Genomic DNA, 16720 nt, shown 5'->3' on the forward strand with positions numbered 1-16720 from the left:
CGCACAAATGTCAATGGATGCACAAATAGGATCTGTAGTCAGTCGATCTCACCATCTACTGCGCATGCTTCGCAGACTCATCCCTTTTATCCCAAAGAATGACAAAGCAGTGGTAGTTGGAACAATCATTAATTCAGGACTGGACTACGCAAACTCGCTTTACATAGGATTACCACAATATCAACTTGCGCGATTACAACTGATCCAAAACACGGCGGCAAGGCTGATAACAGGAAAAAAAACCCTGGGAATCCATTTCTCCTTCACTGAGGAGCTTACATTGGCTAACCGTAAAAAATCGGATCACGTTCAAGACCCTTTGCCTCACCCACAAATGCGTGCATAGAGAAGCTCCGCAATACCTAATGGAGAAAATAAATCATTACACACCAAACCGCAGTCTTCGATCAGCCAATAAAAACCTCCTCCTCGTGCCCAAAGCCCGGTATAAATCCAAGGGTGATCGGAGATTCGCTGTCCAAGGGCCTCTGCTATGGAATGCTCTACCAATCAACATCCGCCTGGAAGAAAATCACCTGGCTTTTAGGAAAAAACTCAAGACCTTCCTCTTTTAGCAGATGATCAAAGCTCGCCACAGCGCCTAGAGGCGATTCAGTTCGCATTGTGCGCTATATAAGTATTTCATTCATTCATTAATTCGGGGGGCCCGTACAACTGTAAGTCAATATACCACTAGCAGTGCATTTTAAAGTGTTGGGTCTCCAGAATTTCAGACGGTCAAACTTTCCGGCAGAAAAAGGCAGACGGAATCATTTCATCAGATAGTCCGATCATGTGTGGACTTCAGCAGACTTTTTTTTTTTTTTTTTTCGAAAATTCTGACGGACCTAGAAATAGAATGTTTTAACTCTTTCCAACGGAATCAGTGTCTGTTTGGAAAACTGTTTGTATGCTGTTCCGATGGACCAAAAACGACGCAAGGGCAGCTACTGGCTATTGAACCTTTCTAGTCCCGTTGTACGTGCTTTACGTCACCGCGTTCTAAACAATCGGACTTTGGTGTGATCGTGTGTAGGCAAGTCCGTTTCAGCAGAACTCCATCGGGACTCCGTTGGAAAAAACAGTTGTGTGTACGTGGCATTAGACTAGCTAAGTGACCTAGAAGGGTGTCACCGCCCTCAGGTTCCTTGGTCTGGCAATGTTCATGTCTCCTTTTGGACCAATGGCATCAGGGTGATCTGAGCCACTGTGGTGCCTGATCTTGGATCAAGCCTGGTTAGTACTTGGATGGGAGACTGCCCACGTTTCCCTCCTAAGTGAGGGAGGCATCTGAGGTTGCTGTGTTTGAGAGTCTCTCAGACCATCAGGAAACGCACAGCTTCATGTTGCGGGTTGTTTCCAGCCTCATCAAATATTTCTGTAATTGTGGTGGAAAGTCCTCTCTTCTTTTTTGTGACCATCCTTCAGGCTGGCCACAGCTTCTGAGGTTCACAAAGTTCCTAGCTCCGGTGCCCGACTTGGTAAAAATGCAAGGGAGGTGTCAATCTCAGTATACTTCAATAACCTTTGCTCAGGAAGCACTTGGTCCAGATTTTCCTTCGATACATTTTGCAGTAAAAAAAATTAAATAAATCTGTCTAGGTCGAAGCACATTCCTACATGTACAGTTCTATTCCAGGTCTTGGAGAGGATCATTCTCTCTGTCTGGAACTTTAAGATCCAGGCATTGGATTGCCTGAGGGCTCTATTCCCAGGGTGTTGCACAGCTAAAGATTGGTGGTTGATGGTTCGGAATCTAGGAAGGTTGAATTCTTCCTTTCAGGTATTATAAGATAATAACCACTGATGCCAGTTTCTCCATCTGGTTTGAGGGTGGTTACAGTTCAGTGGACTTAAATATCTTGGAGCTTTTGGCCAGTACGCCTTGCTCTGGATTATGCTACAAACCAGTTGTAGGTTCTATTCGGGAAAGCCTCTGCAGGGGCATATATATCAACCACCAGGGCGGCACCAGGAGTCATGCTTCTCAGGAAGGTGAACCACATTCTGTCTGGGACAGCACAAGGACTCTCTTTATCATCCGTGCATATTCCAGGTATAAAATAGTGACAAAAGGAACTCTGCAGGTGGCTTGGTACACTGACATGGCGAGTTTTTTGCAGGGGTCGCTCCTGGGACACTCCCAGTTCAGTGGGACCTTATGGTCGTGAGTCCTGTATCTCCACACTGTTGAGCCCCTGGAAGCCAGCTTTGGGAAACTTCAATTACAGGACTCGGAAATATTTTTTTGCCTGGGGTGCAGTGAGGAAGTGGCACCCACAGAAATATGTGAGTGGGAAATTTTCTTTTTCTTTCTCCAATCCGTATGGGAAAGGAGATTGGCCTTAAGTACCGTTAAGGGTCAGGTTTCGTCCCTATACATTTTTTTTTCTTCCAGGGGCTGTTTCTCACTCCTTGATTCATACTTCCTACAGCCTGTAACATAGACAGTGTCGCCTGTCAGGCCATTCTTGTGTCTTTGGGACTTGAATTTGATCTTGACTGTTCTTGCAGAGGCCACTTTTTGAACCAATTGAGGGATTCTGTTAGTCCTTTATCTCGGAAGGTGGCTTCTTTGGTTGCTATCACTTCACTAAGTGGAGTGTTAGAGTTGGCGGCTCTTTCATGCAAGGAGCCGTTTTTGGTCTTGCATCATATTAAGGTGATGTTGCGTCCTCATCCATTTTTTGCCTAGTATGGTGTCTGGTTTTCACTTGAATCAAGACAATGTCTTGCCTTCTTTTCTGATCTTCAGTTGGCAGGAGTTGGATCACTGCATACTCTGGTGGTAGTTCTGGTGGTCAGAATTACTTGATTTGTTGGTACAGGTCAGGAATACTGTTTTTTTCCTGCCAGTAGAGCCCGGGATGGGCAGGAGGCATCCAAGTTAACTATTTTCTTTGGTTTTGCAAGGTAATTATTCAAGGCTATGGGTTGAAAGGGTAAGGTCCCCCACCTCCTCCTTTTTTTGGTAAAAGCGCTCGCTACCAGGTGTGTGGGGGCATCTTGGGCCATCGGGTGTCAGTGGCTCAGGATTTAAGGCCATTACATGGTCTTTTGTTCATACATTCACAGAATTTTACCAGATAGATGTCAAAGCCACGGAGGATACTGCTTTGGCCACAGTATGTTTTGGGCGGCAGAAGGAGTCCTTCTCAGGTGGCAGTTTCTGTGATTGCGTCTCCCTCCCCTCAATGGCATTGCTTTAGGACATCCCATATAGTCATTATTATGGTTGCTCTGTGTCCCGTGATGTATGATAAAGAAATGAGGATTTTTCTGTCATACTTGCCTGTAAAATCCTTTTCTTGGAGTACATGAAAGGACACAGAGGTCACTCCCATCTTTTTTGGTATATTTATTGCTTTGCTACAAAACTGAGGTCCTTCCTGTGTAGGAGTGGCTATATAGGGGTGGACTTCGTGTTTGACTGTCTGCCAGAGTGTCCATCCACCAGTATGTGGCTTATAACTCATATAGTCATTATTATGGTTGCTCTGTGTCCCATGATGTACTCCAAGAAACGATTTTACAGGTAAGTATGACAGAAAAATCCACTTTTTTTGTTTATAGTTTTAGTGTTTTAAAATATTTCCCCTAAAATTATAACTAAAGGCAAAACTTTTTTTTTTTTTTTTTTTTTTTTTTTTTTAAATTACCGTCCCCTAGTGGATTTACCCTCTCTATTTGTCCTAGTGACCATTATCACCAAAACAGAAAGTCAATGAAGATCCTATACTTTGAGATGTGACCAGAATAGGAATATAGTCATTATGGTGACAACCAGAGATTCCCTCACTTGGAAGGATTTCTTGTTTTGGCTGAGGGACAGAAAGTGAAGGGGAATATCCCTTCAGATGTTAAAAAATGCTGACAGGAGTTATAGAGCTTCACTGACTATTCAAAATGAAAAAAAAAAAAAAAAAGTTATGACTTTAGTTCTACTTTCATATTTTATGGCAGTGTATGTGTGCCCTAGTGCGGAACAGGTAAAGTGATTAGATTGTGTAATTTTATTTCACCTTCACTTGTAATTATACCTGATTTCATCGTTGGCACACAGGACAGAGGGAAATTCCGTCCCAGCTGCAATGCAGTGGCATACTGTACATGCAGTCAGAGGGGGCAGCCCTTGGACTCTGATCCTTATTTCCTGATAGCCACATCCACAACCCAGATCAAGCCTCACAATTTACTGCTGTTAAAGGATACGTTCATTAAAAAATATAAATGCACATTTTTTTGCAGGTCAAAAAATTAGCATTTTTCTTTTCTTAGGAACCTGCAGAGCATTGCACCTAAGATCAGCAGATAGTAGGTGCAATGCCGCTCCTGTAAACTCTTAATTAAAGCTGTCTGCTCATAACTCCCATGTGGGCAGACAGTTAATAAAGAGCAGGAAGATCGATGAACTACAAGAGCGCTCATCAGCGCCCATGCAGTTCATTGAGAACTACAAGCCGTCTGCCACGAAGCTTACGGAGCCAGCGCCACCAGGATGGGGGGGGTGCAGGCACAAAGGAGCCGGCTCTCTTCCTTGCATCAGTGCGATTGGGCAGCGGGGCAGCTGATGTATGTAAATCTAGGACTTTCACAGAGTGTCTGCCGCTGTGCCGCAATGCCTCTGGAAACTGAGTTTGGGAAAAGAGACTCCTCCCTTCCTGAACTTTGAGAGCCAATAGGAGAGCGGCTGCCTGTGCAGGGACTCGGGTGCTAAAGCCTGACCATGTGGAGGAGTCACTGTGTACATACACGGGTAGGACAGTGCTATGGGAGGGAAGCAAGAGGTCACTGCTATAGGGGAAAGGGGGGGGGGGGCGGCAGAGGACACTACTGTGTGTGTGTGTGTGTGTGTGTGTGTGGGGGGGGGGGGGGGGTGATGTGAAGGGCAGAGGACACTGCTTTGGGAAGGGCCACCCCCTCTAGCAGTGTCCTCTACTGGCCTTCACATGACCCCTCCTGAACACTGGTCTGGGTGGGAGGGGGGTTTAGGTGCCCAGTAAGCAAGTGGTTAAGTCACGGCAGTGTGAAAAGGGCCTTAAATGCACTCAGCGTACATAATGAATCTGATTGGGGGAGTAGATTGTGAGGTCCTTCTAGGGACAAGGACCGAGGTAAATCTACTGTATGTACTCTGTAAAGTTCTGTGCACCATGTGAACAATATACAGATAGTAGAAATGCACTGATTCATTTATTTATTACAGGTATTTATTTAGCGCCGGCAATTTACACAGCAGTGTGTGTGTGTGTGTGTGTGTGTGTGTGTGTATATGTATGTGTGTGTGTGTGTGTGTGTGTGTGTGTGTATATATAATCGCCCTCACGGTGCTTAGAATCCATCCCTAACTCTTATTTATACATACACATATTAGGGCTTGTGTAGACAGGAGCCAAGTAACCTACCTACTGTTCTAGGTTTTTTTTTTTTTTTTTTTTTTTTTGGTATATTGTATAGTGGGCTGCATTATAATATCTCCCCGGTTTCTCACAGGAAGTGGACGTGGGTCTAGCGGCTGATGTAGGAGCCCTCCAACGTTTGCCAAGCGTCATTGGGAGCAGAAGGTATATTGAAATCATTTATGAACTATCCCTGCATATTAGTTCTTCTGTCTGGAATGGACCGGGCCTGAGGTTTTTGTTTACATTCTTTTTATTCATCAAATATTGGCAGACAAGTTTATTTTATTAGAAAAAAGAGGGCGCACTGGCCTAGTGCATTATCCAACATAACCAATAACATGGTTTAAAAATGTCTACTCACAAACGTAAATTTACAATTAGCTCTACAGGTCACATGCGTGGCTGGTCTCTCACAGAATGTATGCAACTCCAAACCGGGGTAGGGGAATTTAAACCCAGGTCCCGTCTGGCTGACGTATTTAGAAGGACAAATCACCTTCTTCAGAGCCTCAACAAGTTTATTTTATTCACCTTTAAAGTGGAGGGCCACCCTGAAAAAAGAAAATACATTAAAAATTAGAATAAAATCATAAAAAAAAAAAGAAAAAATAATAATTTTTTTTTACTTACCAGAAATGCCGGTTGCTAGGCACATCATCCTAATCTGCCTCTTCCTCCTCCGCGGAGATCTTCTTTCTTCTCTCCTCTGTGCGGTGTCTTCTGGGTAATGGGTCGCGCTGTGTTCTGGGAACTGTGTGTCCCAGAACACAGCGCCTCCCATTCACAAAGCGCTGCGCGACTTGCGCATGCGCAGTAGGAAACGGGCAGTGAAGCCGCAAGGCTCCACTGCCTGCTTCCCTTACCCAAAATTGCGGCGCCAGGACCCGAGACCGAGGGACGGGTCAGCCTCGGGCGGCCGACATCGCGGGCGCCCTGGACAGGTAAGTGTGCTTATTAAAAGTCAGCAACTACAGTGTTTGCAGCTGCTGACTTTTTAAAAAAAATTTTTTTTCCAAAACCGGCCCTCCTCTTTAAGCATTGAATAGCACTGGTATATTCTGAAGCCTTTTAATGAGAAGGTTTACATGAATTTCTGGCACCAAAAGGGCTTACATCTAATAGCTTTATCAAATTTTAATATGCAACATATTAGAGGCGCTGTGGGTATAAGGCGATTCACCTCCCAGTATCCAAATTCTTCGCATGACCATAATGATGTGACTGCTACAGTACATGACATGTAACACTAGCCTTAAATCTAGTATAGTGGGAAACTGTTTTAACAATTCTTTATCTTTGTTATACAATCACCGCACACTTTTTAACCACTTTCAGACCGGACCATTTTGCTGGTAAATGACCAGAGGTCTTTTTACACTTTGGCACTGCGCTGCTTTAACTGGTAATTGCGCGGTCATGCAATGTTGTACCCAAACAAAATTTGCGTCCTTTTCTTCCCACAAATAGAGCTTTCTTTTGATGGTATTTGATTGCCTCTGCGATTTTTATTTTTTGCGATATAAACGTAAAAAGACCGCAAATTTTGAAAAAAAAATGATATTTTCTACTTTTTGTTATTAGAAAAATCCAATAAACTCAATTTTAGTCATACATTTAGGCCAAAATGTATTCAGCCACATGTCTTTGGTAAAAAAAAAGTCAATAATTGTATATTTATTGGTTTGCGCAAAAGTTGTCACATCTACAAACTAAGGTACGTTTTCTGGAATTTACGCAGCTTTTAGTTTACGACTGCCTATCTCATTTCTTGAGGTGCTAAAATGGCAGGGCAGTACAAAACCCCCCCAAATGACCCCATTTTGGAAAGTAGACCCCCTAAGGAAATTGATAAGAGGCATGTTGAGCCCATTGAATATTTAATTTTTTTGCCTCAAGCGATTGAATAATGACAAAAAAAAAAAATTTTTTTTTTTTTTTTTACACAAAGTTGTCACTAAATGATATATTGCTCACACATGCTATGGGCGTATGTGAAATGACACCCCAAAATAAATTCTGCTGCTTCTCCTGAGTACGGGCATACCACATATGTGGGACTTTTTGGGAGCCTAGCCGCGTACGGGGCCCCGAAAACCAAGCACCGCCTTCAGGCTTTCTAAGGGCGTAAATTTTTGAGTTCACTTCTCACTACCTATTACAGTTTTGAAGGCCATAAAATGCCAAGATGGCACAAAACCCCCACAAATGACCCCATTTTAGAAAGTAGACACCCCAAGCTATTTGCTGAGAGGCATGTTGAGTTCATGGAATATTTTATATTTTGCCACAAGTTGCGGGAAAATTACAAACTTTTTTTTTATTTTTATTTTTTTTTTCACAAAGTTGTCACTAAATGATATATTGCTCACGCATGCCATGGGCATATGTGAAATGACACCCCAAAATAAATTCTGCTGCTTCTCCTGAGTACGGGGATACCACATATGTGGGACTTTTTGGGAGCCTAGCCGTGTACGGGGCCCCGAAAACCAAGCACCGCCTTCAGGCTTTCTAAGGGCGTTACAGTTTTGAAGGCCATAAAATGCCAAGATGGCACAAACCCCCCCCAAATGACCCCATTTTGGAAAGTAGACACCCCTAAATTTAGGGGTACACTAGTGAGACTAGGTAATAAATGGCGGGTGCCCTGAAACTATAAAAAAATAACTAACCAACCAGCGTCACCTGTAACAGTTATATGGTGATCACTGGTGAAAGGGTTAACTAGGGGGCAATCGGGGGGGCTTTATGCGGTAGTATATGGGGGTCCCTGGCGCTATAAAAAGCTGCAGCGAACCTAAATACCTGCCTAACTAGCGTCACCTGTGACACTAATACAGCGATCAGAAAAACGATCGCTTATTAGGCTGGGTTCACACTGGAGCGATGCGGGAACGCCACGAATGCGCGGCGGGTTCCCGCATCGCATGCCTCCCGGCGGCAGTTCACACTGCCCTATGCGAACTGCTGGGAGTGTCAGTGAAATGTTACTGACACCCCCAGATCAGTTCGCATATCGCAGTGCGATCTGCAAACTCGGATCGCATGGTGTGAACACCCATGCGATCCGATTCTGCTGCGGGCCAAAAAAAGGGTCCCGTGCGAATTTGCGGCGGGTGTGGCGGGTGCGGCGAGTAGCTGAACTCGAATCGCACAGAGATCGGATGTGATTTGCACTGCAGTGCGGTGCGAATCACATCCGTTCTCATAAACCGCTGCAATGTGAACCCAGCCTTAGTGACACTGGCGACGGGGGGTGATCACGGGGTTAAACCTTTATTGGGGGGGTTAGGGGGGTACCTTTAGAACTAAAGGGGGCTAACCCTAACTGCCCTAACAGTTATTAGTCACAAATGACACCCGCCGGGTGATCAGGGGGTTAAACCTTTATTAGGTAATAAATGGCGGGTGCCCTGAAACTATAAAAAAATAACTAACCAACCAGCGTCACCTGTAACAGTTATATGGTGATCACTGGTGAAAGGGTTAACTAGGGGGCAATCAGGGGGCTTTATGCGGTAGTATATGGGGGTCCCTGGCGCTATAAAAAGCTGCGGCGAACCTAAATACCTACCTGCCTAACTAGCGTCACCTGTGACACTAATACGGCGATCAGAAAAATGATCGCTTATTAGGCTGGGTTCACACTGGAGCGATGCGGAAACGCCACGAATCCGCGGCGGGTTCCCGCATCGCATGCCTCCCGGCGGCAGTTCACACTGCCCTATGCGAACTGCTGGGAGTGTCAGTGAAATGTTACTGACACCCCCAGATCAGTTCGCATATCGCAGTGCGATCTGCAAACTCGGATCGCATGGTGTGAACACCCATGCGATCCGATTCTGCTGCGGGCCAAAAAAAGGGTCCCGTGCGAATTTGCGGCGGGTGCGGCGGGTGTGGCGGGTGCGGCGGGTGCGGCGAATGGCTGAACTCGAATCGCACAGAGATCGGATGTGATTTGCACTGCAGTGCGAATCACATTCGTTCTCATAAACCGCTGCAATGTGAACCCAGCCTTAGTGACACTGGCGACGGGGGGTGATCACGGGGTTAAACCTTTATTGGGGGGGTTAGGGGGGTACATTAGAACTAAAGGGGGCTAACTCTAACTGCCCTAACAGTTATTACAGTCACAAATGACACCAATGCAAAAAAAAAAAAAAAAAAAAATGACATTGGTGTCACTGTGACTGGGGGGCAGGGGTAATTGGGGGGGTGATCGGGGGGTAAAGGGGGGGTGTGAGTGTGCCTGGCATGTTCTACTGTGTGTGTAGAGTGTTGGTGCAACTCACCGATCCGCTCTCCTCCGTGTCGGAACGAAAAATACCGACACGGAGGAGAGAATACATCACTTCCTCTCCTGTGTTTACATTACAGGAGAGGAAGTGATGTCACGGGGGATTTCTATTCGTCGGGAGCGATCGCGAGGGGGTGGCCATGAATGAATGGCCGCCCCCTCGTCCCGGATCGCTCCCGGACGAAAACCGACCGCCGCAGGCACCGGGCGGGGGCCCGATCGGGCCCCCGACCCGCGGGAGGCAAGGGACGTACATGTAAGCCCTTATGCCTGCCCGTGCCATTCTGCCGACGTACATCGGCGTGCGGCGGTCGGCAACTGGTTAAACCCCACCAGTCAATAGAGAATTCCTAGTCCATGTACGTCCGTTTTCGCAACTCCTATACATATCTTCCCTATATCAGACTGTGATCAATTCTGTATTCTCAATATATGAAAGAGAACTAAACTTTTTTTTTTTAACCCCTTTTCTACCAAGGTATGTCTTTAACCACTTACCTACCAGGCACGAACACCCCCTTCCTGCCTAAGCCATTTTTCAGCGTTCAGCGCTGTCGCACGTTGAATGAAAATTGCGTGGTCATACTACACTGTACCCAAACACATTTTTTTATAATTTTCTTCACAGAAATGGAGCTTTCTTTTTCTGGTATGTAATCACTGCTGGGTTTTTAATTTTTTTACAGGAAAAAAAAGACCAAAAAAGAAAAAAATTGTTTTTTTTTTTTCTTTTGTTCTGTCAGTAAATTTTGTAACAAAGTAATTTTTCGCCTTCACTGGTGTGCGCTGATGAGGTGGCACTGATGGGCACTGATAGGCTGAACTGATGGGCATTGATGAGGTGGCACTAATATCCCGCACTGTTAGGTGGCACTAGTGGGCACTGTTAGGTGGCACTAGTGGGCACTGTTAGGTGGCACTGGTGGGCACTGTTAGGTGGCAGTTGCGGGCACTGATAGGCAGCAGTGGCAGGCACGGATAGTTGGAATGGATAGGCGGTACAGATGGGCACTGATGGGCGACACGGATGGGCATTGATGGACAACACTAATAGGCAGCACTAATTGCCAGCACTGACTGTCATGGCTAATGGGCACTGATTTGTGGCACGTGTGAGCACTGATTGCTGCCACTGGTGAGCTCTGATCACTGGCATTGGTGGGCACTGTATGCTGGCATTGGTGGGCATGGTATTTTTACACTTTATATATTGTAATCAGTGCCCTGATTACTTCCTTAGCTGTCCCCCTGTGAGGAGATGCCACTGATCGGCTCTCCTCACACTCTGTCAGTGAAAGCCGATTACCGTCATCTCCGTGTTTACATGTGACTGGCTGTGATTGGACACAGCCGATCACATGGTTAAAGAGCCGTGGATCGGGGTCGCACCATGTCCTAGCAACACGGTACGGCCGCGATCTCCGTGCTGCGGGCATGCGAGAGTGGCTGTTCTGTGCCGCCATCTTACGACGGTGGCCCAAAGCAAGAGCTGTACCGCCCCACCGTCATTTGACGGTGGACGGGCGGCAAACGGTTAAACTGCAGATCGGTGGCCCATATTTTACCCAGTGGCATTTATAAACGACACTGGGTAAGTAGAAGTAAGATGGCCAATCAGCACCGGTAGTCTGTGTAGTGACCCATCAATAGATGACATGGTACCACACTGTACCAAGTTAAGCCTAGAGGCTGGGTACCATGTGATTGGTCATGATGGAAGGTCAACACAAGTTTAAGTGGTGTCAGTTAAGGAATATGGTGAGGCAGGAAAGAGAAGCCTGTATGACTAACTTAGGAAATGGCTAGAAGCAGGTAATATCAGAGTATCAAAGGAGAAATGGAAAGAAAAGAAAGGGGGTGGGGGGGGGGGAGATCTTGGGTGAGTTTTACAAGAAACTCTGTTACAGAATCTGCAGGGACCTGTCTGGGTCTTTCGGGAGGTGATAGTCCCCCCAGGGAGACCATATCTTCTCAAATGTATGGGTCCTGTCAGTTAATATTGCTATCTTTTCATGGATCAGGTAGGTATTTTTTTAATGACAGCTGCATTTTTGAAGATATTAAAATAATTTCTGAAATTACATTCTATATCTTTTAGCTGAGAAGCCACTGGATGTAAAGGGTTGCTAATCTGTGGTATTATCTTGCAACATGGAAGGTATAATGGGGTTGATTTACTAAAACTGCAGAGTGCAAAATCTGGTGCAGATATGCACAGTGGCCGATCAGCTTCTAGCTTCAGTTCAATTAAGCTTTGACAAAATAACCTGGAAGCTGATTGCTCGTTTTAGTAACTCAACCCTACTGCGACTATTTTATCTCTCTACATCTAGTGAGGACATTTCCAGTTGCCACCACTAGGGGGAGACTTGATGCTATACCATACACTTTAAACCCTAGCAGTTTCTGTGCTTTAATGTAAGAACGATCTATACACCAAAATCCTAATGCTGTTGTTGAGCTTTTATTTCATTTATTATGTCCTAAGTATTTCAAAGTTCTGGCACTTGAAACAGCAATGATTGAGTAGTAGAAGATCTAGTATTCTGATTCTAGTATTCCGATATGCTAGAAATTGGTAAACACATTTTTAGTTCTGAGACAGTTTTTTAGATATAGGTTTCTGTCCCTTTACTGTATGTTATTTTGCTAATTAACATTGCAAACTAATAAAACATGTATAGCATGCTTTAAAAAAAAAAAAAAAACATGAATTTGATGTATTGTAGCCTGCTCTATTTTTAGTTTTTGATCTTTGACTTTGATCTTACTTCAGCCTATTGAATATCATTGAAGTCGAATCAAAGTCGGATCATCTTCTTCTTCTGGTGGTAGGGGACTCAATTCTCAGAAGGACAGAGAGGGCAATCTGTCACAAAGACCTGAAACGCCAAACTATATGTTGTCTACTGGGCGCTCAGGTTTGGCACATCATGGATCTGGTGGACAGATTACTGGGAGGGGCTGGGGAAGACTCGGCTGTCGTGGTGCTCGCTGGCACCAATGACAAAGTCAGAGGAAGATGGAGTGTCCTAAAAAACTATTTTAGGGACTTAGGAGCTAAATTAAGGAAAATGACCTCCAAGGTAGCATTCTCAGAAATACTATCGGTACCTTGAGCAACACCGGAAAGGCAGTGGGAGATTAGGGAATTAAACAAATGGCTGAGGCGCTGGTGGAGAAAGGAGGTGTTTGGGTTCCTGGAGAACTTGGGCAACTTCACAGTCGTTTACCAGCTGTATAAAAGGGATAGACTGCACCTAAACGGGGAAGGTGCAGATTTACTGGGAGTGAAGATGGCTGAAAAGTTAGAGGGGCTTTTAAATTAGGTGATGGGGGTGGGTCCAGAGGTAGAGATAGTCAGTCAGCATTGAACATATTCCAGAGGGTAGCATTAGTGGTAGGTTGAGTAAAGCACCTAAACCTGAGGTAAGTATAGTAACAAGTCCTATTTGCAACACCAGAGCACCCAATAAGGAGATAGTATGCGACCGGTCTAAACTATGTGGCATGTTCACCAATGCCAGGAGTCTGGTCGTCAAGATGGGAGAACTAGAGCTACTGTTGTATGAGGAGGATTTAGATTTTGTAGGAATTACAGAGACTTAGTTCAACAGCTGTCATGATTGGCTAACTATTCAAGAGTATTCCCTATGTTGCAGGGATAGAGAGGGTATAAAAGGGGAGGGGTATGCCTGTATATCAAAAATGGTGTACAAGTGAATGTGAGAGATGACATCACTAAGGGAGCAAGGGAGGAGGTGGAATCCTTTTGGGTAGAGCTGCAAAGAGAGCAAACTAAGGGGAAAGTAATACTGGGAGTATGCTATAGGCCCCCTAACCATAGGGAGGAGACAGAGGTGGATCTCCTATTACAATTAGGATTAGCGGAAAGAATGGGAAGTGTCATTATAATGGGGGGTTTTAAATATCCAGACACAGACTGGGTGGAAGGAACTGCGCATTCATCGAAGGCTCACCAGTTCCTAAATGGCTTCCAGAACAATTTCATGGGTCAGATGGTAAATTCACCAACTAGAAACAAAGCGTTACTAGATCTACTGATTACCAACAATACAGACTTGATCATGGATGTGGAAATATGGGGCAATTTAGGAAAATCACAGGCCAATTAGTTTTAGTGTAAATCACACCAAATGGGAAACATAAGGGAAATACAAAGACACTGAATTTCAAAAGCGCCAACTTCCCTAAACTACGATCCTTGCTAGAAGATAATAATTGGGATAAAATCTTAGGATCAAAGAACACGGAGGAAAAATGGGTGTGCTTTAAGAGCATATTAAATAAGGGCATTAGCCAGTGCATCCCAATGGAAAATAAATATAAAATAGTGAATAAAAGTCCTGGGTGGTTTAACTAAAAATGCATATAAAAGCAAAGGAGGAGGCCTTCAAAAAATACAAAGCTGAGGGATCATCATCAGCATTCCAACTTTACAAAGAATCCAACAGGAAATATAATGGTGCAATCTGGGTGGCTAAGATAGAACAGGAAAGGCACATAGTGGAGGAGAATAAAAAAAAATAATAATTTTAGTGCATAAATAGTAAGAAAGGGAGGTCAGATCATATTGGTCCCATAAAGAATGATGAAGGGAATCTGGTTACTAAGGATGTAGAGATGGCTATGGTATTACATTTATTCTTCTCGGTCATCGCAAGGGAATCGGCGGGGGGGGAGTTAGTAACCAAAACTGCAATGTTTATCCTCATGACAGGTCACAGGAAGCACACTCGTGGCTAACAGAGGACAGGATTAGAAATAGAACTTAACATTAATAAGTTACTGGGACCGGATGGCTTGCACCCGAGGGTCCTCAAGGAACTCAGTCAAGTAATTGCCAGACCATTATTCCTAATTTTTACGAACAGTCTACTGACTGGAATTGTACCAGCTGATTCAAGAAAAGACAATTTAGCACCAATATTTAAAAAAGGGCCAAGATAGATTGCTGTGAATTACAGACCAGTTAGCCTAGCATCAATTGTATGCAAGCTCTTGGAGGGAGCGATAAGGGACTATATACAAGATTTTAGTAATGAAATGGTATCATTAGCAGTATTTGGCATAGATTCATGAAGAATTGTTCCTGCCAAACCAATCTATTAATCTTCTATGGGGAGGTGAGCTACAATCTAGATAAAGGAAGGCCAGTAGACGTGGTGTATCTGTATTTTGCAAAAGCATTTGATACAGTTCCCCATAAACATTTACTGTACAAAGTAAGGTCCGTTGGCATGGACCATAGGGTGAGTACATGGATTGAAAACTGCCAACAGGGGCAAGTTCAGAGGGTAGTGATAAGTGGGGAGTACTTGGAATGGTCCGGGGTGGAAATTGGGGTCCCCCAGGGTTCTATACTGGGACCAATCCTATTTAATTTATTCATAAATGACCTGGAGGATGGGATAAACAGCTCAATCTCTGTATTTGCGGACAACACTAAGCTAAACATGGCAATGACTTCACCGCAGGATGTAGAAACTTTGCAAAAAGGTCTGAACAATTTAATGGGGTGGACAACTACATGGCAAATTAGGTTTAATGTAGAAAAATGTAAATTAATGCATTTGGGTGGCAAAAATATGAATGCAATCTACTCACTAGGGGGAGAACCTCTGGGGGTAATCTAGGATGGAAAAGGGCCTGAGGGTCCTAGTAGATGACAGGCTCAGCAATGGCATGCAATGCCAAGCTGCTGCAAGCAAAGCAAACAAAATATTGTCATGCATTAAAAAGGGGATTAACTCCAGACATAAAACAATAATTCTCCCACTCTAAAAAACTCTGGTCCAGCCGCACCTGGAGTATCCTGTCCAGTTCTGGGCACCAGTCCTCAGGAAGGATGTGTTGGAACTGGAGAGAGTACAGAGAAGGGCAACAAAACTAATAAAGGGACTGGAGGACCTTAGTTTAGAGTAAAGCTTCCGAGCACTGAACTTATTCTCGCTGGAGAAGAGATTCTTGAGATGGGATATGATTTCAGTGTACAAATACCATACTGGTGACCTCCCACTAGGGATAAAGCTTTTCCATGAAAGGGAATTTAATAAGACACGTGGACATTCACTAAAATGAGAAGAAAAGCGGTTTAACCTTAAACTGTGTAGAGGGTTCTTTACTGTAAGAGCAGTTAGGATGTGGAGTTCTCTTCCACGGGCAGTGGTTTCAGTGGGTAGCATCAATAATTAAAAAAAACTATTAGATAAGCACCTGAACGACTACAACATACAGGGATATACAATCCAATACTGACATAAAATCACAAACATTGGTTGGACTTGATGGTCTTTTTTTCGACCTCACCTACTATGTAACTGAGTCTTAACTGATCTTAACTGATCCGACTTTGGCATGCTACTTGTGCTCTGAGGATCTTGAAGGGGAACCCCACGCCAAATAAAGAAAGAAAAAAAAACGGCGTGGGTTCCCCCCAAAATCCATACCAGACCCTTATCCAAGCATGCAGCCCGGCAGGTCAGGAAAGGGGGTGGGGCACTGAGCCTCCCCTACCCAGAGCACCTTGTCCCCATGTTGATGGGAGCAAGGGCCTCTTCCTGACAACCCTGGCCGCTGGTTGTCAGGGTCTGCAGACAGGGGGCTTATCTGAATCTGGAAGCCCCCTTTGACAAGGGGCCCCCAGATCCCAGCCCCCCCACCCTATGTGATGGGTCCACCGCTGCGTGCCATAACTTGTATAAACATGGGGCGTGGCCACCAGGTGATGTCATCTGGAGGCCCCACCCCTTATGGCATCACCACCCGGGAACTGACAGGCAGTGACATCATAGGGGATGGGGCCTGTGTACTGTGTATTGTTTTTACTTTTGACAATTTTTTTTATAAATGAATGGGTAGAGGTACAATGTACCCCATACTCATTCACATAGGGTGGGGGGCCAGATCTGGGATATTTTTAAAGGAGGCTTCCAGATTCCTATAAGCCCCCCGCCTGCAGACCCCAACAACCACCGGCCAAGGTTGTTGGGAGAGGCCC

At 44.8% G+C, this 16720-nt stretch overlaps 1 protein-coding gene across 3 annotated transcripts in view; it reads left to right on the forward strand.

Annotated features, from left to right (window-relative positions):
• The window catches only part of ECH1 (enoyl-CoA hydratase 1), a 69485-nt gene that overhangs the window by 30165 nt on the left and 22600 nt on the right, over positions 1-16720 (forward strand). For all 3 annotated transcript variants that reach the window (XM_077480344.1, XM_077480335.1, XM_077480353.1), the window contains exon 7: positions 5494-5564. In XM_077480344.1, coding sequence (XP_077336470.1) covers positions 5494-5564 — 71 coding nt within the window. The remainder of the gene's footprint in view (positions 1-5493; positions 5565-16720) is intronic.

This window comes from Lithobates pipiens, unplaced genomic scaffold, assembly GCF_037356315.1.
Source record: "Lithobates pipiens isolate NorthernLeopardFrog02 unplaced genomic scaffold, aLitPip1_a1.2 Scaffold_1, whole genome shotgun sequence".
NCBI lineage: Eukaryota > Metazoa > Chordata > Amphibia > Anura > Ranidae > Lithobates > Lithobates pipiens.